General features: G+C 51.1%; 6 protein-coding genes across 6 annotated transcripts, besides 2 other annotated features; 2 read left to right on the top strand and 4 right to left on the bottom strand.

Moving 5' to 3' along the window:
- Positions 1-44: 44 nt before the first annotated feature.
- On the bottom strand, positions 45-3,284 carry CYME_CME047C (isoleucine--tRNA ligase; the record flags this gene model as incomplete). Its single annotated transcript, XM_005535506.1, has 1 exon — positions 45-3,284. One exon carries the CDS (start codon positions 3,282-3,284, stop codon positions 45-47), a length of 3,240 nt encoding a protein of 1,079 aa, XP_005535563.1.
- An 844-nt stretch (positions 3,285-4,128) lies between these two features.
- CYME_CME048C (hypothetical protein) lies at positions 4,129-5,133 on the bottom strand (the record flags this gene model as incomplete). Its single annotated transcript, XM_005535507.1, has 1 exon — positions 4,129-5,133. One exon carries the CDS (start codon positions 5,131-5,133, stop codon positions 4,129-4,131), a length of 1,005 nt encoding a protein of 334 aa, XP_005535564.1.
- Positions 5,134-5,802: 669 nt separating this feature from the next.
- Positions 5,803-6,600: a sequence feature (possible transcribed region).
- Positions 6,601-7,134: 534 nt separating this feature from the next.
- CYME_CME050C (similar to nuclear LIM interactor-interacting factor) lies at positions 7,135-8,430 on the top strand (the record flags this gene model as incomplete). The annotated part of the gene is made up of 1 exon (XM_005535508.1): positions 7,135-8,430. One exon carries the CDS (start codon positions 7,135-7,137, stop codon positions 8,428-8,430), a length of 1,296 nt encoding a protein of 431 aa, XP_005535565.1.
- A 1,470-nt stretch (positions 8,431-9,900) lies between these two features.
- CYME_CME051C (hypothetical protein) lies at positions 9,901-10,749 on the bottom strand (the record flags this gene model as incomplete). Its single annotated transcript, XM_005535509.1, has 1 exon — positions 9,901-10,749. One exon carries the CDS (start codon positions 10,747-10,749, stop codon positions 9,901-9,903), a length of 849 nt encoding a protein of 282 aa, XP_005535566.1.
- Positions 10,750-15,670: 4,921 nt separating this feature from the next.
- Positions 15,671-16,111: a sequence feature (possible transcribed region).
- Positions 16,112-18,507: 2,396 nt separating this feature from the next.
- On the bottom strand, positions 18,508-19,575 carry CYME_CME052C (hypothetical protein; the record flags this gene model as incomplete). The annotated part of the gene is made up of 1 exon (XM_005535510.1): positions 18,508-19,575. The coding sequence occupies one exon, from the start codon at positions 19,573-19,575 to the stop codon at positions 18,508-18,510; it is 1,068 nt and encodes a 355-aa protein (XP_005535567.1).
- Positions 19,576-21,372: 1,797 nt separating this feature from the next.
- On the top strand, positions 21,373-23,046 carry CYME_CME053C (unknown M20/M25/M40 family peptidase; the record flags this gene model as incomplete). The annotated part of the gene is made up of 1 exon (XM_005535511.1): positions 21,373-23,046. One exon carries the CDS (start codon positions 21,373-21,375, stop codon positions 23,044-23,046), a length of 1,674 nt encoding a protein of 557 aa, XP_005535568.1.
- Positions 23,047-23,255: the final 209 nt, after the last annotated feature.

A 23,255-nucleotide genomic window follows, 5' to 3' on the forward strand; every position in this document is an offset into this window, starting at 1 on the left:
AGCTTCAGCCAACAAACAGCGCTCCGCGCTTTACCGACCTTGACCTAAACCCGCTCGACGCCCAGGTGCTTGAGGGAACGCACGCAGCGCTCACATACTTGTGAATGCTCATGAAGTGCACCCACAGTTTCGGAGAAATTCCAACAGCGAGCACATTTCGAACCGTACGCTTTTTGTACCTCGACGTGGGTCTCGCTAGCAGCGCCTGGAGACTCCCCATTCCCAGAGCAACGGACGACGTCAACTTGGGACGTGATAAAGAAGTATCGCAAATCATCAACCCCATTTGAGGGATCAAAGCTTGTAAGCGCCTCCTCTACGTGCCGTGCATGCGGATATATGATGACACGTGCCTCCAACGACGATCCTATTAGCCCGTTTGTGCGAGCTGTTTCAAGTGCCTTATTCACAAGTTCGCGAACTTCTCGAACGATGGTCCATTTTTTGTCCTCATACTCGTCTGAGAGAATCTGTGGCACATAAGAATACCAACCATTTTGGAAAATACTAATCGGCGCTCCAGAGGGCAACTTGCCATCTTTGCGTAGGCATTGCCACAGGTCCTCGACGGTGTGCGGTAGAATGGGTGCCAACGCTCGTGCCATATCCATTAAGATCGCCCACATTGTTGCTTGGCAAGTTTGGCGACGTGGTTCATCCGGAGCGGCAACGTAGCAGCGATCTTTGGCAATATCTAGATAGAAATTGCTCAAGTCAGCGACACAGAAACGCAGGACGCTCTGAAATATTCTGTTGAACGTGAAGTTCTTGTACGCGTCCTCAATATCCTTCAACACTGCTGCAGCGCGACGCAGTATATAGCGGTCCAGTGAAGGTAGATTTGCATCGTTCAAAGCATTCACGCTCACAGGGCACGTTTCATCCCATCGTGGAACGTTGCCGGCCAGGAAGCGCAGTGTATTTCGGATCTTCCTGTAAGCGTCAGCAGTTTGCTTCAAAATCGTTGGACCAATCAGCACATCACTCATGTAATCAACACTGGCGACCCAGAGGCGGAGCACGTCCGCGCCGAGGGCAGGTTGCTTTTTCTGGTTTTGCCCGCCGTTGATGATCTCCGAGGGATCGACCACATTACCAAGCGACTTGGACATCTTCAGCCCCTTCTCATCTAAAACGAATCCGTGCGTGAGAACCGCGCGAAACGGAGCATAGCCGCGAACTGCAACGGATGTCAAGAGCGAGGACTGGAACCATCCCCGATGCTGATCGCTGCCCTCGAGGTAAAGATCTGCGACCACAGACGGAAGCCAGCTCGAGCTGGAGCCTTCGCCATGAGATTTGGAGAGTGAGGCCCAGGAGCTCCCCGAATCAAACCAGACATCCATGGTGTCTAAGCCACGACGCAGTCTCCGCCCCGTCTGAATGATACTCGCTGGAAGGAGCTGCTCAATTGGAAGCGTCCACCAAGCATCAGATCCGTGTTTTGCAAAAATTTCGCTCACGTACTGGATGATTTCCATACTGATGACGGCTTCGCCGGTGTCTTCATCATAAAAGACGGGTATTGGCACTCCCCACGGGCGCTGTCTCGATATACACCAATCATCACGAGACTCGATCATTCCCCGGATGCGATTCTCTCCGGCAGGTGGCACCCACTGGACGCTCTGGAGCGCTTCCAGTGCTTTGTCACGAAACTGACGCACGGAGGCGAACCATTGCTCTGTGGCACGAACGATAGTCGGCTCTCTCGTTCTCCAATCATACGGGTACTTGTGCTCGTATTTTTCTTCGAGCAGCAGAGCATTACTCGATCGCAGCAATTCTAAAACCCGAGCATTACCTTCTTGAAGTACAGGGAGCCCCGCGAGCTCGGGACCAGCATCTGATGTGAATCTTCCGACATCATCGACAGGCGCAAAGACTTCGAGTGATTCGCGTAATCCAACGTTATAGTCCTCTAGGCCGTGCCCAGGTGCGGTGTGCACCAGGCCGGTCCCGCTCTCGGTCGTGATGTAGTCGCCACCGGCAACCACGCGGTATACCTCCATTGGATACAAAGGGTGCCTGTAGGTCATACCGACTAACTCAGAGCCAGGTACAATCTTCTTGTTAGAGAGAGGCCTATGCAACTTTTGTTCAAGAGTTTCCACAAGGTCTTGGGCTACTACAAGCAACGTGCAGGGCTTCCCTTGCTCATCCTCGAGAGCCACGATACTGTACGGCAGGTTTGGATTCACCGCTACAGCCCGATTCGCGGGAATCGTCCAGGGCGTGGTCGTCCAGATTGCAACTCTGAACGAATCGAATTCGAGCTCACTGATAATCCCACGCAGTTTCCCAGCGTCTACAACCTCGAAAGCAACGTACGCCGATCGCGAAACGTGCACGTCCGGATATTCAAGCTCCGCCTCTGCCAACGCTGTGCGAGAGCTTGGACTCCAGTACACAGGTTTTCTGCCACGATAAATGTAGCCTTTCAGAAACATCTCACCAAAAATACGGACCTGAGCGGCTTCGTACTGGTGGTCCAATGTTAAGTATGGCGCATTCCAGGTTCCCCAGACACCGTAGCGCTTGAAACCCTTCCGTTGTTCCTCGATGGCCTCCAGGGCAAACTTTCGCGCAAGCAGTCGAATCTGCAATGGATCAAGTGCTTCCCGATGATTAGACCTAGCCGACTGCACGGCTTTTAGCTCGATGGGGAGGCCATGGCAATCCCAGCCGGGAACAAAGCGGACACGCTTCCCGCAGAGTATGAAATAGCGGTTGATAATGTCCTTAAGTATCTTATTTAGAGCGTGCCCCATATGGAGGGACCCGTTCGCGTACGGTGGGCCGTCATGCAACAAAAATTCGGCGTTCCTGGAGTTATCTTCGTACAATCCTTCGTAAATGCGGTTTTCCTCCCAGAAGCGTTGGATCTGCGGCTCCCTCTCAGTTGAGTTTGCTCTCTGAGAGAAGCTGGTCTCAGGTAGGCTAACTGTATGCTTATACGGCGAGTCGTTTGCCTCCTTCACGCTCTTGTCTTTCGCAGTCCAAGGGGACTGCTCGCCCTGAGTAGTAACAGATGCGTGCGAGACACGGAGCATGTACCTCGCCACTCGCTGATGCGCCTGAAAGGCTTTGTTCCGCACCAATCGACACGCACTCCTAACGCGGGCGTTCAGTCGCCACTGTGGCAACACACAAAAGCCCAACATATGCCTTGAAGTGCGCTGCAAAGTCAACCTTTGGTGCGCACCGTGTCCGAGGCTCACGGCCGTACAACAGCCTCCTGCTTGGTTCACAGGGACAAGGCATTGACCGAACCTGGTGTACATTCTGCCCGCTTACTGGGAAGTTGCGAGTACCTTGTCGTCTGTCGAGCGCAGCGCTGGTCCAATCACAGAGCCACTACGCGCTGAGCGTGCGGCGCGGTGCGCTCTTGCCACACCGGGCGTTTCGACGGCTAGTGTGGCGGTGCCGGCGCAACTGCCGTTCATCTGGTCGCACTAGAGGACGGGAGCACTACAGCTCGCGGTCTCATGGGGCGCTCGTCGCCAAATGCACAGACACAGCAACCGAACATTTGCTGACTCGTCCGAAGCTCGATTCCTGACCAACTGGATCGCCATGAGTTTCTGGAACGGAGAGGTGTACCTCGTGTAGCGGCGGTATCCTTGTAGGATAACCACAGAAGCGCTAGTCCCGTTTGTCGACTCTGTTTCGATGTACCGTTTTCATATATCACAGTTAGAATAAAATGGAATGGGCCCACTTACCTTATTCTGGCGTGTAATCAAACTCTCTTGGTCTCTTCCAGTTGTGATCAACAACGGACTTTTCGGAGCCTCCTCAGCAACTGCTTCCTTTTCGTACCTCTTATCTCTTCCATTGAAAACACCAGCATCTCGTTTCCTCAAGCTCCGCTATTCACTGGCAAAGGGTGACGACGGCAGCGTGAGCGTCCTCATTTCGCAGCCTCCAGTTGTTTTCCCGTGCATTTCATGCGCAGGCGGTAGTTGCCATCTCCGCACCCCTAGCCATGAGCATCTTCTTCTCATACTGCCACGATGTGCCCTGTGCAGCGATGGCGCTCGGCAGGGGTCGCATGACCCTGTGCGCTCACCCCACCCCTCTTTCGAGGATCGTCCTGTAGCGCGTGAAGGCTTCTTCCATCGTTCGTCACGTGTCCTTGACATGTAAACAGGGTTCCATGCGATGTCTTTCTCCGTTACAACGCGCCCGGCGCCGTTCCCGAATATCACGAGCTTCTTCTGGACGATCCTCACCGCAAACACACCGTACGCACACACGTAGGAGTACGCTGTTCCGTTCGGTGGAGGATTTGTGGAGCGCTTCGTAGTTCACGGTGAAACAAGCACCAGAAGTCAAAAGCAGTCTGCAGAGCAAGTGGAGATATTTCGAGCCGTCTGCGCTCCCTTCGAGCAATGGAGTGACGCACTCTTTATCAGAGGCGATCGCTGCGATGACTCGAGTCCGAGTCCAGGGCCATATCCCATCCTGGCAGAAGAGACGGGATCTTCCAGGGGCACGTCCCGTAAAGCATACCATGCCGCTGTAGAATGCCGTCTCGTCGGTGGCCGCAAAGAGACGGGGATCTGTCTCGCGGGTGGAATCGAAGATTAACTGGTATGAGAAATTCTGTGTTCTCGCAGAAGAAGCTTGTGATGGAGTCGCTATGCGGTGACGTCGAGGTTGTTTCTCGTAATCGATCCAGTGGCGCAGCGCGCTGCGTTCTCGAGTTGCACTGGGACAGATAAATCGAACGTCTGCTGGCTGCTTGCATTCAGCCTGATACACGTAGGAGAGAGAGAAGAGCAGGGCATCGACGTGTGAATGGACAATAATATAGGTTGCTTTACGAACGGTATTCGCGGGCGTTGCGTTCCATCTTGATACCGGTGAACTAGGGAAGAAAGCGGAAAGGCGTCGAAGGTGACACTCCGAATAAACTACCGAGAACTCCAGAATTAGATGTATATCTGTAAGCACTTTCTGTAGTACTTCGAGTTTAGAGTCTTTGCATCCTAAACAAATTCTAAAAGAATCGAAAAGCTGGAACACAGCAGACAGTTCACTGTTTGATATCCTTATCTGACATGGGTATGAAATCAGAGGGAGGGCGACTGCCAGTGATGACGTTCTTGTTGTTTGCCAGCAACGCATATCCGTGCGGGGTACGGTGTAACGCAAGTCCAAGTTCTTGTGAAATTTATGATGCAAAACGCCAGCCGATCTGAGTTTTCAGGGTTTCAGTGTGTCCGCCATGGTTTGTAAAGCTGTATCGATGGATGCATACCAAATGAGCCGTAAATCACGTGCGTGAAGAACTGGAGCATGCCGACAGTCTGGGCCGGGCGCTCCAGGCATTCTTGCACGGACGTTTTGGACGAATTCCAACCGCTGCTTTGTTGATGTTGACTATTCGTTGTTTTAAGGAGTCTCGTAATCGTCTTTTGGTATCGCGGCTGAACGCTCAGAGGTGCACTCTAGTATAGTGATCGGTCTTGCGAATGAAAGCCGCTGCGCGTTACGCGCAAAAACCATTAACTGGCGAGCAAATGCGCTCTAACAGCGGTCTCAAGTGCGATGCCTCGTATTCAATGGTAGCGACTAGGCACCCGAAGCAAATCTACAGTCTCGAAAGGGACATACGACAACCAGACTTTGAGTCGTAGAACACGCGAGATATTCGATCGGCTTCTGAACGTTTCTGGGCAGGGGGCTCGCCAGTTCCTTAAGAGAACTGCTAGCATGCGGCGTATTCCGTGGAAATAACGGCCCTCGTTATCGGGGCGCCATTGATGCTTCAACTTGCAATCGAATAGAAGATATCTGTCCTGCTGTACACACACAGGCCAGCGACCATTTATTTGAAATATGAATCCCTGCACTTCACGCTCCTTCGTCACTCGCGCGATTTTGTCTGCACCCTATCACAGGGTTTTCACATTCGAAATGTAGGCTAGCCCCATCTGGGTGCCACTCGGGCGCTTATTCATCTCTGAATCAACCCCTGACTTTCTTCGACTTCTTGCACTGTGGAGAGCTCATGCACGGACATCGGTGGGGCACTGGTGCAGAACCACTATATGAATTCCGGCTTCTCAGCATACAGACTCTGGCCAGCATCTCGTATGCGCTGCCTGACCATATTTTCAACGAAGGCAACGCGATCGCTGTGCATTGACGTTCAGAATCCAGGACCTCACTGGCGACGCTTATGCTCGCAACTACCGCGCTGCTGCTAAGCCTCCTGCGCAAGCATAGTATCGACCTCAATGCCGCAGTCGCTACGTCACCAGTCCGTGCCGGTAGCGGCCTGACGCGCGTTGCTCGCCACCGCCAAACCTCTCCGTCAAGCAATTTGGCCCTTTTCTGATACGGAGCTTGTTTAGCGCTTCCACGGGGACAGGGCGCGATCGTACAGCCAGAGCGTGTACTCTTCCAGGGACAACTGCGCCCCCTCTTTCCAAACTGCAGTGTGCTTTTCTGACCATCTCATGCGTCTCCTATCGAATCTGCTCTTTCATCTCATCATCAAGAAAATTCGCGGTCAAAGTCACCGGAAAAAGAGAAAACTCGCACTGGAGCTACCGCTCCATATCCTAGTTCGGTTGCAATACAAGAGTAGAGGAACCTCGAGATATTTTCCTAAGCGGCGCGCGTTCCCTGCCACCACTGGCTGCAAGGCGGAGATTCTGGGGGCCTCGAGTTGCGTGGCGCGCGGGTGTGGCAACTGGTGGTTTACGTCTCCGTTAAGCGCTTATCTGACATAGCACTGCGTCGTGCTTCCCTTGTGTGTTCCTGGCGCGTGGAACAACGAACAGGGGACCAGCATAATGATTCAGGGAAAGAATTAGACGGAATTAGGACGACACTCAGGGAGGCACCCGCTGGTGCTTCGTTCAAGAGGCTTTGACACCTTTGAACGTTCAGAAGGCAGCTAGAACACTCCAGGCGCAACCAGCATTGCTACCGCCTCGGGCGGCTGCGCCCCTTGTGTTGTGTGCTCTTAGTGAAGGTGCCTTTTTAGCTGGGCATCTGCTTTCCAAGATTGGCTTTCCTGACGGAAAACGCTGGCAGTGAAGGCTGAGGGAGCGTTTTCCTACGTGATTTGACACACAAACAGGTATACTATTGTTCACGCACAGTCTATACTCAAATATGTGCTCCAAGGGACAGAAAACTGAGAAGAAACTCCTTGCGAGCTCTACGGAACGACTCGCACAGCAAGGCGCACGAGCGGCTCGAGGTACACGAGCAGTGAACGCAGGAAAATATGCATCGGGTGGCAACCAACACAGCCAGAGCTGGAGTTTTATGTCACGCATGCGCTCATTTCTTCGTTTGGGAGCCCCTTCCGTAAGAAACCGAGATTCGAATTCTAAGAGCGCATGCGCTGGAACCTGCTTTGAATACGACAGAAACAATCGAGGCATGGAAACCAAAGGCGCCGAGAATCTCCGAAAAACAGTCCCACAAACCTCAACAGAGAGTTTGGGAAACCCGCAAATTTCCCTGAAACAGAAAATAACGGATCCAGGGAATGTTCGCGGAAGTGACAGTGAGCAGCAGGCGCGCTCGGGCACTATTAAGAATCTCGACGCTCCCGTGGCCGAGACTGCTCCAACTTCTGAGGTGCAATGTGGCAGCCGGGAAGACGATTTGTGCCGAAGTCGTCATTGCCCCGGATCAGACTCATATCCAGCAGAATTTTTCCCCGCAAGTAGTCTATGGCCTGATAGAGACGATGATCAATCCAAGCAAGCGACCTCCCTGCGCTCCACACAATTGCTCGAGGAACCACATAAGAGAGACTCTAATCCCAGCACGGGAACTCCGCTTTTACCTCCTCAGAAAGATATCCACAGGGGCTTGAAGACTCTGGTTTTAGATCTCGACGAGACCCTTGTTCACTCTGGCTTCGACAAAATTGACAGGCCTGACTATGTACTTCAAATTGAGGTTAACGGCATTCTTCGAACACTCTACGTGAAGAAACGTCCCGGCTGTGATCGGTTTCTGCGAGAAATGGCAGACTATTTCGAAATCGTGGTGTTTACTGCGTCCCTAGCGAAGTATGCGGATGCGGTTTGTGATCTGCTGAATCAGTCTGTAGGCCGGGACGTAATATCGTACCGCTTGTTTCGAGACTCCTGCGAATTCGACGTTGACGCCCTCTGTTTTGTGAAAAATTTGCACTATCTTGGTCGAGATATTCGAAAAATAGTGATTGTTGATAATTCGCCGAGTGCCTACTTGAAAAACGCTGAGAATGCGATTCCTGTTGTCTCGTGGTTTAACGATGAATCCGATAACACACTCGAAGCGCTCATACCGCTCCTCCAAGAAATTGCTGCTGCAGACGACGTGCGAGATGCTATCCAGAAATCCCCAATCGTTCAGAAACTTCGTGAGAACTTCGGCAGTATCGCAGGCGAGACGAGTTACGCGCAGTAACATTGATGTATTCTCTGACCATTGCGAATATAACCATGCTAGCCTCCTGATCAAGCAACAGTCATTCTGTACACTCAAGTCAAATTAAAATGGAACAGTGAACTGCTCGCTTTCATCTTGCCATTCGATCCTTTTTCTGGAACTTTTGACATTGACCAACTCGGCGTTCGAAGTGCTACAGAAAGTGCTTACAGATATACATCTAATTCTGGAGTTCTCGGTAGTATATTCGGAGTGTCACCTTCGACGCCTTTCCGCTTTCTTCCCTAGTTCACCGGTATCAAGATGGAACGCAACGCCCGCGAATACCGTTCGTAAAGCAACCTATATTATTGTCCATTCACACGTCGATGCCCTGCTCTTCTCTCTCTCCTACGTGTATCAGGCTGAATGCAAGCAGCCAGCAGACGTTCGATTTATCTGTCCCAGTGCAACTCGAGAACGCAGCGCGCTGCGCCACTGGATCGATTACGAGAAACAACCTCGACGTCACCGCATAGCGACTCCATCACACGCTTCTTCTGCGAGAACACAGAATTTCTCATACCAGTTAATCTTCGATTCCACCCGCGAGACAGATCCCCGTCTCTTTGCGGCCACCGACGAGACGGCATTCTACAGCGGCATGGTATGCTTTACGGGACGTGCCCCTGGAAGATCCCGTCTCTTCTGCCAGGATGGGATATGGCCCTGGACTCGGACTCGAGTCATCGCAGCGATCGCCTCTGATAAAGAGTGCGTCACTCCATTGCTCGAAGGGAGCGCAGACGGCTCGAAATATCTCCACTTGCTCTGCAGACTGCTTTTGACTTCTGGTGCTTGTTTCACCGTGAACTACGAAGCGCTCCACAAATCCTCCACCGAACGGAACAGCGTACTCCTACGTGTGTGCGTACGGTGTGTTTGCGGTGAGGATCGTCCAGAAGAAGCTCGTGATATTCGGGAACGGCGCCGGGCGCGTTGTAACGGAGAAAGACATCGCATGGAACCCTGTTTACATGTCAAGGACACGTGACGAACGATGGAAGAAGCCTTCACGCGCTACAGGACGATCCTCGAAAGAGGGGTTGGGTGAGCGCACAGGGTCATGCGACCCCTGCCGAGCGCCATCGCTGCACAGGGCACATCGTGGCAGTATGAGAAGAAGATGCTCATGGCTAGGGGTGCGGAGATGGCAACTACCGCCTGCGCATGAAATGCACGGGAAAACAACTGGAGGCTGCGAAATGAGGACGCTCACGCTGCCGTCGTCACCCTTTGCCAGTGAATAGCGGAGCTTGAGGAAACGAGATGCTGGTGTTTTCAATGGAAGAGATAAGAGGTACGAAAAGGAAGCAGTTGCTGAGGAGGCTCCGAAAAGTCCGTTGTTGATCACAACTGGAAGAGACAAAAACAGAAAAAAGTAGGCCAAGTAAGGTCTATTGAGCTGCTCGATTTTATTTCGACGTGGGCGTGGTGCGTGCGCACGAGTTAGCTGTCTTGATCCTTTCCATTGTGTTCCAACATATGTAGAGAGACTTCCCTGCGTTGTGCACCGCAAGTTGGCTGAGGCCCGCGCAGGCTACCCACTACAATTGGTTCGTTGCCGGTATTCACCCTAAGTGCTGGCCCAGTTTCAATAATAATGCCGCACGGTGGCATTGGTGCACATCGAGAAATCCATGGCATTATTGGCATACTATTCGAGACGAGAACAATTGCATTGTAGATGCAAGCCAGGGAGCGCAGCCGTAGCCCAGTCTCAATCAGCGGGTCGGGATCAGTGCCTGTTGCGGCGGCAACGAAACCACTGACAGCGTCAAAGATCAGCAGCAGGGGTTGCAAACTAGTGCCGCTGTGCTCATGCATTGTAAAGTGACAAAGTCGACGCTCCTCTTCAGCCTCCGTCTGGCGCAGTACGTCTAGCACGTCCTCTATACAAAAAACGGGGAAAAGCTGATAATACGAACTTGATGAGATTTGTGGCAACCTCGTTTGAACCAGATCCACGCACTGATGATTATTTTCACTATCCAAGTATACGATTCGGAAAGTGTGAATATTTCGCGAGAGAACAGAGTTGCAGAGCAGGCTCTTGCCAGTCCCGCTTCGGCCCCGCAGCTCTATGTACTGGCCAGGACGCAGGCCACCGCCGAGGGCCACATCCAGCTCCTTCACCCCGCTTTTGGCGAAGTACTGGCCGTAAAGTGCTGATCGCTCGTGCACGCTTGCGAGTTCCTCAAAAAGCGGTCGTCTCCAGGCACCTTGTCGGCCTGCTGCTCCAATCTCCACGGTGTGCACGAGCTCAGCGCCTGCTGAGACTCGGCTCGTTTCCTCCATTTCTCAATAGCAAGCGCTCGGACTGCCGTCTATACCATTATTCTAATAGACGATTTCCAAAAACAAGTGGCAGCCACTTTGGAGCAGCCGCTCTCTATTTAGTACTATCGAGTAGACGATTAACAGTATTCTCCCCTGGTCGGCAATAACATTGTTCCTCGTGCACATTTGTCGCGCTTCTGCCTCGCTGGGTTGCCGACTATACCGTGGCAGTGCCTCGTTCTTTGAGGGCACCAGATCCAGTATCTTTCGGCCAGTGACTTCCTTTCGTCAGAAGTATTACGCTATTCTGCACGATTCCATCGCTGAATAAGAAACGATCCGCTCGAAATTTAGCTTAAAATAGAGCCGCTGAACTCTTCGGAAGCATGAGACATTTCTGTATGTTAATTAAGGCATTTATGTCTGGATGATGAAAATGCTTGAGCGCATAGTTGCCGGTGGAATCACACCATAGCGAGCCTCCTAAATTCGAGTGCCCTGTTATCTGAAGATCGGCCAGCCTTCTGTACTGCATAGAGTGCATGCGGCTCTGTTGCAGTATCTGCTCTACTTGTTCTATGTGCATTTGTATTATTAATACGCACATATCGCACTGAATGCATCGATAAGGATGCTACAGCATCGATTCTTGCACTGGTTGCACGCTCTCGTCGAAAGGACGGGAGCTCGGCGTTTGCACGCTGAAGCACGTCCAGCGCCAAGGGCTACCACCGAACGACACGATCCGTAGCTTGTTCTCTTTTACGACTTTTTTTCAACAAGTTGCAAACGCATGCTTCTTCCCTCCGTCTATCCGAGACTCTCGTAAATTCAACGATATATCATGAACGCCTGCTAAGGATCGTCCGCATGATCCATTTTGACGGTCATGCACATCGTGCATGAAACTGTACAAAGCATGTTCCTCGCTTCCATACGGCGCCTAGATATTTGAGAATGAGGTCATGACACAGTCGATCCACTTCTTCGGATTTATTTCCGCATTCAACACGCCCTGCTGTCGATCATACCAAGCTCTGTAAAAGCTGGGCAGCTTCACCTTCTTTCCGTTCTGATCTTTGGCTCCGTCCTGTTTGTTATGAGGTTCGTGCACGTGACGTTGTTTATTGAACAAGGATCCACACTCACAGAAAAATCTTCCTCTTCGTCCACCTTGAAAGCTTGAGTACCTGTCTCGCTGCATGATTCAGGCCTAAGTTTCAAAAGGCACGTGCCGATTGATATCCCGCCGGTCTCCGCCTCCTGTGTGCGACATTCCATTGCCTCATTGTAAAAGAGAACGCCTTAAATAACTCCGCAAATGCTGTTTGAGCATTCTTACGATTGCTTCATCCTCGCTGGCAGAGATTAGCCGAGGCTCACCGGGCGGGCCATAGGCTACAGAGGACAAGCGTCTACCGTGACATAAAGGCCCTTGGTCTAAGAAAATCGGGAGCAAATCGAATAGAAGTTTGAGAGGGATAGGGCGCTCGCCGACAGGGCGCAAGTCTGCTGTCTTGCGCGCTGGAGGGCTGTGATTAGGAAAGCGTTCCAGCCCAAGATGCAAGACAAGCTGCTATCAGGTCTCAACTAGCCTTTGGATACGAGACAATCGGTCCGAGGCCCAGAGCAGCTTAATATGCTTGGACTCTCCAAAGCGACTCATCCTCTCTGTTCGAGATCTCTGCCGAAGCCGCCGCCAGCTCGTCATTTGCCCCTTGCCAATGCCACAAGAATCCTTTCTGTGAGTCATTATCTCTCTGGTAAAGTAAGTTCAGCGTTCGTCGCTCAGAAGGTGCGTCTCCTGGTGCGCTCCGCTTTGATCCGTTTATGCATTGGAGATTGGATTGACAATTATTGGCAACCGTGCTGTAGATTCTCTTGATCCCAGACACCGTGACGTAGCAATGTATTCCGGGAACGGAATGTGCGTATTTCTGATCGTAACAGCGGGGCGTGTTGCACATCGTGTCCAGAGCACCAGTTCTGTTGTCGCTCGAAAGTTTAATCGATAATTTCTGAAGCACACTGGAGAGCTGGCATCCCAGCGTCCGGGAATCCTACGAAAAGTTGTTGCACGATGTGCGTCAAGGTAAGAGAGGCTGTGCAAGCCTTCACAGAGTAGAAGCAATGCGATGCTTAATGGAGTCTTGCATCTCACATTTCGTAAGATTCTTTGGTTTATATGGTTTTCTAGGGAGATCCCGGCAAATGAATCAGAACCTTTTTTACAGCTCGTAGATTTTTGCGTTTGCGTCCCTCTCCATCCTCTTTTCGAAAGAATCATGCTCTTCTCGGTCGAGTTCTTTCTTCCCCTTTCTTTTCTTGGGCATTCAAACGCATTGATCGGAAGGAGACACTGAAGCTTAAGTTTTCTATGTGTGCGATTGCTGTGCCTTGAATACATTTTATTCACCTTCTCCGTCGCGAGAATGCCCATGGACCGAAGAGCGACTTTCTGCTCTCTACTGCATACGAGCGGATAGGCAACGAAACTGGTAAGGACTGGAAACAGCAGAAAATACTTGTCATGAGCGGCGTCACCTGTACGAACTATACTTCTATTGGTCCGGAGGCGTAAAATTGACGCTGAACAACGGGAAAGTCGCATTCGATTCGACTTTACCCAGGAGGACACGGTGGCATGATGATCAGCTCAACGCCACTCTCAGCTGAGCAGTCCTTGACAGATTTGTGTGATGGAAAGCGATGTCGTCTAATACCAGGAAAGGAGAATGTGGCAAGGAGAAGCCACAAGGAGAACTTCGATGAAGGATGAGATGTCGATCGATCCCATCCGTTTGACACTTTATAGGGGACCGCGCGAGTAAATCGTAGCAAGGGCTGGCGTTATCGACATTCTCGCTTTCCTCCTCTACACAAACAGTGTTCCGTCCGTGTTTGAAGGTCCATTTGAACGTCTACTATTTCCACTGAATAATTTCTCATCCAAAGAGGTGAGCACCCGTGCGTCCTGTGGCAAGCGTTCAAGTTCCAGGATGGAACCAATAAAGCGTTGTTCAACGCGCAACGGTCTCCCATGGGAGCTCGTCAGTTTCTTTGTCCTACCAGTTCCACTCTTCACTATTTTTGTTATACGTACGAACTTTTTAAATTCTGTTGCTTGTTTGGTGGTATTTATCAACGAAAGTATGGAGCGCAATGAATAGACAACGAGGAATTCGTGTAAATAGAGTTTAATTAGTACTGGTTTGAGTATATTATGCACAAAATAGAGAAAACGAGCAGGGCAGTCCAGCCACCTGCTGACGGTTGCGTAACGGAATTCTACAAATAAGACAGTCACATTCAGTACAGAGAAGTGACTGCGCACTGTCCTTCTGCAACCGTTCTTAAATCTTAAGGCATCATTCTAATATTAAATACCCACGAGAAATTCATACAAATGCAAAAAGGCCTGCTGGTAATCGCAATTCAGAATTCGCTTTCCTGAGAATAATTGCCACTAAGGTTGACAGCAGTGCGCTTCCTGGACAGAAGTTCGTCAGGCAGGCATATTGGTCACCAGCAAGCGTTTCGACCAAACCATTATTAGAATAAAATGGAATGGGTCCACTTACCTTATTCTGGCATGTAATCAAACTCTCTTGGTCTCTTCCAGTTGTGATCAACAACGGACTTTTCGGAGCCTCCTCAGCAACTGCTTCCTTTTCGTACCTCTTATCTCTTCCATTGAAAACACCAGCATCTCGTTTCCTCAAGCTCCGCTATTCACTGGCAAAGGGTGACGACGGCAGCGTGAGCGTCCTCATTTCGCAGCCTCCAGTTGTTTTCCCGTGCATTTCATGCGCAGGCGGTAGTTGCCATCTCCGCACCCCTAGCCATGAGCATCTTCTTCTCATACTGCCACGATGTGCCCTGTGCAGCGATGGCGCTCGGCAGGGGTCGCATGACCCTGTGCGCTCACCCCACCCCTCTTTCGAGGATCGTCCTGTAGCGCGTGAAGGCTTCTTCCATCGTTCGTCACGTGTCCTTGACATGTAAACAGGGTTCCATGCGATGTCTTTCTCCGTTACAACGCGCCCGGCGCCGTTCCCGAATATCACGAGCTTCTTCTGGACGATCCTCACCGCAAACACACCGTACGCACACACGTAGGAGTACGCTGTTCCGTTCGGTGGAGGATTTGTGGAGCGCTTCGTAGTTCACGGTGAAACAAGCACCAGAAGTCAAAAGCAGTCTGCAGAGCAAGTGGAGATATTTCGAGCCGTCTGCGCTCCCTTCGAGCAATGGAGTGACGCACTCTTTATCAGAGGCGATCGCTGCGATGACTCGAGTCCGAGTCCAGGGCCATATCCCATCCTGGCAGAAGAGACGGGATCTTCCAGGGGCACGTCCCGTAAAGCATACCATGCCGCTGTAGAATGCCGTCTCGTCGGTGGCCGCAAAGAGACGGGGATCTGTCTCGCGGGTGGAATCGAAGATTAACTGGTATGAGAAATTCTGTGTTCTCGCAGAAGAAGCTTGTGATGGAGTCGCTATGCGGTGACGTCGAGGTTGTTTCTCGTAATCGATCCAGTGGCGCAGCGCGCTGCGTTCTCGAGTTGCACTGGGACAGAAAAATCGAACGTCTGCTGGCTGCTTGCATTCAGCCTGATACACGTAGGAGAGAGAGAAGAGCAGGGCATCGACGTGTGAATGGACAATAATATAGGTTGCTTTACGAACGGTATTCGCGGGCGTTGCGTTCCATCTTGATACCGGTGAACTAGGGAAGAAAGCGGAAAGGCGTCGAAGGTGACACTCCGAATAAACTACCGAGAACTCCAGAATTAGATGTATATCTGTAAGCACTTTCTGTAGCACTTCGAACGCCGAGTTGGTCAATGTCAAAAGTTCCAGAAAAAGGATCGAATGGCAAGATGAAAGCGAGCAGTTCACTGTTCCATTTCATTCTGACAAGGATTTGGGGCTGTTGGAGAAATATTCGCGAGTGCCACATCAACGGATAGGCATCGGGGTTCACCGCGTGGGAAACGTTTTCCTGGGACTCCCGAGCGTATACGTGCGGACAGAGCTAGTTTAAGCGTTCTGCTCGGCTGCTCAGTTAGTATGGTTTAACATGAACAAGCACGAGCCTGCATTATTGTGAGGTTCGACCGTGCAGGGTTACGCTGCCGCACTTGGCCCAAACCCCTCCATATTAAAGTGGCACTCAAACAGCACATGAAGTTACTGTGAGAGTCCTCAATCTTACGATTCAGAATCCAAAATGACTTGGCAGTAACCAGTAGAACGCTGGCGAGGGATTTAGCAGCTTCAAAGAAACTTAGTCGTCGAGACGAGGTGCAGCATCACGGAGCCTGCGAACGGAGCTTTGAAGGATCACACAATATCTATGTTCGCGGGATCCTTAATTTTGCAGCGTAGGTTCTTGACGTGCTAGACGGAGCATCTGAGGGATATGCCCTCAGATACGAAACAGAGTGCGTTTACCGAGCGACGGCTCTGCCGCTTGAGCAGTGCGACCGGTCCACGAAGCACCCGGGCTTTATGATTGTAACAGGTATAATACGTTTACCAGAAGCGCATCTTTTTGTCTGCACTATTCAGAGACTTTACTTGTGCTGCCAACACTATTCTTGCAGTGCCGGGCACGAAAGGTTAGTACAATGAAGCGTGCTGTGGAACGCAGCACAGTAGTGCGCAGTAAAAGAGCATATCTTACCGCAACGCACATGTGCGTGTGTAGCGCCGTCAGGTCCATCATTAACAAAAACTACTCACTAACTACCAACTAGATACCGAATTCGTTCCCCATCTACTGTAAGCGTTGAGAGGGGGAAAGCTTTCCGTATTTTCGAAAGTTTACCTTCCAGGCGGAGGATCACGCGAGAAGGACGAGTCTTCTGGGCTTGTGTTTCAAGCTCCTCCCAATGCTAGGTGATGTGGCGCGACTTGAGTGGCTCGTCCACAACGCAGTTTATTCTAGGACTAGGAGCGGGTATCCTGTGTCTGGACTTCGCCCTAGTCGCGGCGGTCTCCATGTGTATCACTTTGCACTGCCGCAGGCAGTAGGTCTCTCTGTACAGCTTGCGGGCTTCCAGAATGGTAATGAATCCCGATTCCGTTTCGAGTGGACCACGCCTCGAGCCGATGCCCTTAACGGTATGGCAAAGCAGTTCTGTTTCTATGTTGCATCCGCACCTGCGCTATAGCCGCTAAGGCGGGTGCTCACGGCATGCTCGGCGCACGATAGAACAACGAAACGACCAGTACATGCGAGAGGAATTATGGGTAATGGAACTTGAAGGTAAGGCGCATCATGGTGGACGCTTTCCCGAAAGCCAACATGGATCCCACAATAAGCGATCCATGATCAATGTAAACCTTTTGTAAAACAAAAACTGAATGGAGCGTGAAAGAGAGCGCTTCGAACGTTTGGCCTTTACGAGCGGTTCATTGTCGGGTAGACTCTGCTGATGCCGCATGCGGGCGAACTTTGGTTGATAATCCGAACTAGTTATTTCGCCTGAAAGAAGTCTATTGCGAGAGTGCATATTCACGAGATCCTCTCGCTCAGAGTCTGTGAACACACAAGCAATCAGTTCCGAGGGAATAGTAACTTCACGTGAAACTCGATCCCAGCCGATGGCCTTTTCGATTTGCGCGCAAGAGAGTGGAATCCCATACACTGATGCTAGCGACAAGCTTTTGACCGATACCACTGCCTTGTTTACGAGTAAGCGGCTGTGAACAATGCATAGCATCGATATTTGAATCCTATTGCAAGCTGATTTCGAAGACGCTTGGCGGCAACGCGGTTCCTGTGGATCCCGCAACGCGCTATGCCCTGCGGTCGGTAATCAATCATGCGCTACGCTTAGGCAGGTGGGAGAATTTGCAGATTCTAGTGGGGGTTTTCGCTTTCATTATTCCTTTTCAAACGACTAATTGGGAAATCGCATGCTTCAGCACCTGAATTTGCACCAACTCTGCCCTTGGGCCTCGTTCCACAAGGACGTCCCGCATCGTAACTGGTGATTTGTTGACCTGTCATCGCGGAGCAAGCGCGAGCTTCCGTTGATCCTCTCGGACGCAATACTCCAAAGGAATCGATTTTCCCACATAAATCCATACAGGCTACAAATGGAAGAGGCAGCAGCGGCTAGCGTCGCGAAACGCCTGGCCGCAAATGGGATCCTCTCTGTGCGACCCGGAGCAACTGCAGTGCCTGGCCTACATATCGCTATGTATCTGACCGACTTGGACGATTGCGTGTCTTCATCGTCGACCCCGAACATAATCCTCAACAAAAAGGATCCACGGCACCGCTTCAAGAACGCTTCTCATGCCTTTAAGTTTGCACGCTTTCTGGATCCGACACGAGGCAGCATCTCGTTTCGAGCGCAGTGTGTGCATGCAACTACGGGAACTTGTCCATATTGCACGAAGTGTACAGTGGACAGATGCAACACGCTCTGGCACTAGAGCTGCCGCATCTAAAACGGCGCTGCGCCATTTATGCAGAATTTACGAAAGCGTAGCATCTCTGTTCGAGATGCATTCTCGAGCCCTTTCGTCCTTCTGATTTTTAACAGGGTATTGGTGTGTAAACATGTGAGGGTTGCATATTCTTGACCATGCCATCAAATGAGTCTTCTCGGGTCTCCGTGTTGTTAAAGCAACAGAGGAAGCGACGCTGCTGCAGCGCTCCCATCCTCACGGGTGGCTGCAGTGGGGCCCAGACATGAAATGATCTGTAGCAATATCCATGATTCTTGATGGCTTCCAAGATATAACCACGCTGGATACCTATTCTTTGATTATGCGCTCCATGCCGGTACAGAAGCTCTGCTTTGCTTCTGCACTCACAGGCTTACTGCCGAGGAAAATATCATCAATCGCATAACATAGCGCTGGACACGATTCAACATAACCAACGAGTACGGAGTTCATTTCGATCATTAACGTATTACCTTCATCCAGGATCGCGAAGCGAATCTGCGAGTTTTCCGGAATCTGCCTGATGCCAAGCAAGTAGTTTTTCAGCTGAGCAAGCTTGGCGCGATCATCAGGCATCTGCAGCTTATTTTTGGCGTACCGCAGCCTTTTGGTCAATCCGCGCTCAAGACCTTGGACAACGTGCTTCGCATCAACGCTTCGTATGACATGCATGACGACCGAGTGTCGGAAAGAACGGAATGCATCCCAGAATGCAGTATCAGCGCATATCATCTGGGCATCCTTGCCGTAGTAGTCCGAAAGCAGAACATTCCTTGCGCCAACTGGATCGACATAGAGGCCCACATAGTAGACCCGGACTAGTCCGAGCATCAGGCGCACTCCAGAGCCAACGAAAACCTCTTGCGAGGGTATCAGCGTACGCTTAAACAAATCCATCCCATGCGATGTCGACGGCGCCTCGCTTTGTTCATTAGTTTTAATTCCCCCCAGCTGCGTTTCGAGGGAGATACCCAGCACAGGGGAAGCAGCCGTTGCATCGGGAGCATCCTGGCGCTCGCAGTGCGCACTCGCAGTCAACAATGTGGCGAGTGTGGCTGAAACCCCCATAAGAGCCAACCAGGGTGCGCCTTGACGCCAAGTCCATACAGCGAATCCATAGGCCGTTGTACTCGTAGCATCGGCGAAACGGCTCCAGCTGGGTTGAGGCGCTCTTGCTCGCAAAGCTGTAGCTAGGTCTGAAGCCCCCTCCCTCAGTGCGTGCCAGAACCTGTGATCATTTTCTTTTTCGCAACCTCGTTGAACAGAGTTTGATCTTACTGTCCAAGGTGCTCCGACAGTTCCCGACAAGCCTGCATTTCTCCGGCGAACGTAGTCACGGAGGGGAGTCCATAAAGCCTTAGAGTTTTTGTTTAGCATAGCGCGGAGCGATCAAGCTTCCACGAAAGAGAGGCTCACAGCACAAAGACTGCCGCTACCAAGGAATCAATCCTTTGTGCCTCCTCCGGCGATAATACGCGATCCAGTGCAGGCCAGACAGCTCTGGGACCAAAACGAATACGACACAAAACTAAACGAGGGGAACGCTTCCTCTGCAGTGTCCAGCAAAGTTCACTGAAACGAAAATGTCTCACGACTGTAGAGTAATTTAGTACCGACGCGCAGGCGGCCCCTAGCCATCTAGAACAGGCCTCCTGCTAATGGTTCCATTTTCTCCTTGCACACTTCGAGCCTGAGATGCTGCCCCACTAATTTCGATTGCGTCAGCTTCTCGGGCCTCGTCTTCAGCGCCGTACGTGTCCTTATATCGATAGCAGCGCTGAGGTCTCGATTCACGAACTCTACACAGGCTCTGCTGCAGGTAGCACTTACTTGGGCAAGGCGTCCTGGAACTCTTGCCGTCTGAGTGGTTTGCTGGCCTGTCAGCTCACCGTGCCTTTCTATCACCGACGCGTTCCGCTGGCGCCTCTCCATCTCGAGGTTCTGAAGTGTGTACCCCAGGTAAGCTCTTGGGCTTTTTATTTCTTCAAAGTGAACGCACTTGTATATGACCTAAGACAAGTTCTTACCGGAGCGACAAGAACTTCTGGAAGAAAGTGGAAGTGTGCGCTTGTGTCACCGTGTGCTGCAAGCTTCAGCGATTTGCTCAATGGAGCGATCTTTACGTTTTACGATACTAAACCCTCGTTAGATACTGTTGAACCTCGAAAAGTGTGGAGGAATGAAAATCAGCTCTATCCCGATAGATTTCGCTAAAGCTCAAACGCAAAGGGAATGTTGAAGTACCACCATGTCCAATACAAGGACGACGCCGACATCAAGGAAAATCCTTCAATGATTAGACAAAGTGGGTGCTGTTGTTTGAGCCTTCCCTACGAGCGAAACTGATGCTGCCAAACGAATCCAGCGCAGATGGAGCATGCGATGATATCTTCATTCTGTACGAGTTCAATCGTTCATACAGAGGGCTCGCTCTCCGCGAATACCCATAAACGTTCCGACCGTTTCGTCTGAAGAAAGTCTCATCGACTGCGAAAAACAAACCGACGTCCGTGGATGTCATGCGGATGGCTGAGTTCCAGCAACGCGGTCGTTGCGATTTCGTTGGAAGATAACCGTACGTGAACTACGATTTTTTGCAATCGTATCCCAGTGTTTTCAGGACCACACGAACTAGCTGTTGAGAAAGAGAGATGTCAATTGTTGCTACGATTGTTGCTGTTGCCTTCTGTAAAACGTGATCAACGACTCGTTTCCCACCGTTGACCACAAACACGCTTTGAAAAGATCGGATCTTGGCGGGGGCACATGTTCTTGTTTCTTTCCGTAATACCCGACCATCTGCTTTCTGTGGTACGACTGACCTGTAAGAGGAATGCAGTCCCCCTTGCTCTGTTCAGCAAAGAATCTGTCCTTTAAGCAACTCGTCCGCGATCTACAAGGTACATTGCATAGTGATTTCGAACTTCTTCTCTTTACTGCGAAATCGCATTCCGTCACACTCAGCGGGAGTGGAAAAAATGAGTTGAAAGACCAATGTGCGGATGCGGATACGATTCGTCGTACATCTTGTGTCAGCCAGTAGAGCTTTCTTGAGGCTACGTTTTGAAACTGGGACTCCCCCAACGTCTGAGCAACCAGGCTAACTGAGCATAAGTCTGGCAAGAGCCGCTTTGCAGCTTTTAGGGGCGGCTAACCTATGAAGCTCTGTTCAGGATGAAGGCTACATGCGCTCGGAAAGCGCGAGCTTCCAGGGCGGAGCGAAACCCGGGCGCGGTGCCCAGCGCGGGGATGGCACGAAACTGCTCGGGAAAGAAGGGAAGTCTGCAATACTGCCTGTCTAGGCTGGCCATGGTGTTGTTGATTGCAACTATTGTCTTCGCACTGCTGTCACTGCGCCGCCGTACTGATTCGCGTCAAAAAGCGCTCGTGCCAGAAGAAGAGTTTCTAGACTTGCGGCATAAGATTGATCAGATCATGAATAAGCGCTTCGACAAGAGTGCAGCGATCAATAGGCTTGGAAGAATATTGAGCTTCAAGACAGTATCAAGTAGAGAGAATCCCGATCACCTGGAGAACCGTTCCAGTGTCGATAGTCTGCTTCAGTTTCTTCGTTCAGAGGATGGCTTCCCGCTGGGCTCGCGGAGGCTAAAATGGGAGCTTTTCAGCAGTAACCTCTCACTATTGCTCACTTGGGAGGGAAGTAATCAGAAATTGGATCCAATTTTACTCATATCGCACTTGGACGTCGTACCCGTCGCCACAAAAGAAAGATCCTCATGGGATTACGATCCGTTTGGCGGAATTTACGACAACGCTTCCGGATATCTTTATGGAAGAGGGGCTCTCGACACGAAATCGACTGCCGCTGGCCCGTTAGAAGCCATTGAATTGCTTTTGCGTGTTTTCGGGACAAATTATCGACCAATGCGCACGATCATTCTGGCGTTTGGGCACGACGAGGAAGTCGGGGGCAGCCTCGGCGCCGCAAAACTTGCGCAAACCCTGAAGGCGCGAAACATCAACCCCAAATTCTGCTTGGACGAAGGCGGCTCCGTGACGCGGGGTATCCTGCCAGGGCTGAAACAGCCAGTTGCACTCATCGGAGTGTCGGAAAAAGGATGGTGCGCCCTGAACATTACAGTATCGAGCCATGGAGGCCATTCCTCCGTTCCATCCAAGTACGGGACGGTTGTGGATCACGCTTCGCGACTCATTTTGGCTATAAGAAAGGCTAAGCTTCCGCAAAACATTGACCCTCCGGTCTCCGATCTACTAGAATACCTAGCTCCACACCTTCCACAGCCAGTGCGTTTCCTGCTCTCGAACAAGAAAATATTTTCGGGTTTATTGCAACTTCTTGCTCGACAAAGGGATGAACTCGCAGCCCAGATAGGGCCAACTTTTGCGACTACAATGATCCATGGTGGCGTCGCACTGAATGTGATTCCCGATTCTGTAGCTTTCATCCAGAGCTGGAGGACGAATAAGAACCTTATGAACGCGACCCATTTTGTGGAAAGAGTGATTCAGCAGACACCAAGCCTGCTGAATAAACTTTTTCGGATCGACGTGCGAGATATGGGCGAGGGATGCACGCCGCCATCGCCCATTTCTAAGCTTGATGCTTATTTTCGCAAAGTTCAGCGTTATATCAGCGTGGCATACGGCACAGAAACGTTGAGTGCGCCATTCGAATGGCTTGGGGGCACGGACTCGAAGTGGTATATACATTACGGCGTCGGGGAACGGCACTATCGCTTCGGACCAATATTTCTCGATGGCAATGCGGACTTTCAACGCATCCATTCAACAAATGAGCGCCTTCATATCGATACGTATGAGAAGATGGTGCGTTTCTATCTGGCACTGATGGTGGATAGCGAATAGAAAGGCCTGACGAAGCTACAGCCTGCTGCTTCTCGAATCTCAAGACGTTTGCTTCTGCGGAGTTTGGCTATTTTTACAAGGTAAGCTTCATCTTCTGGTTGTGACCAGTGCAATTGATGAGATCCTTGCTGTGGATGCTAAGTGCTGAATGTGCATGCCCGGTGATACCGGTTGAGAAGCTCTGCCTGAAGTTCGGTGAAATGCGGATA

The sequence above is a fragment of the Cyanidioschyzon merolae genome, chromosome 5 (genome assembly GCF_000091205.1).
Source record: "Cyanidioschyzon merolae strain 10D DNA, chromosome 5, complete genome".
Taxonomy (NCBI): Eukaryota; Rhodophyta; class Bangiophyceae; order Cyanidiales; family Cyanidiaceae; genus Cyanidioschyzon; species Cyanidioschyzon merolae.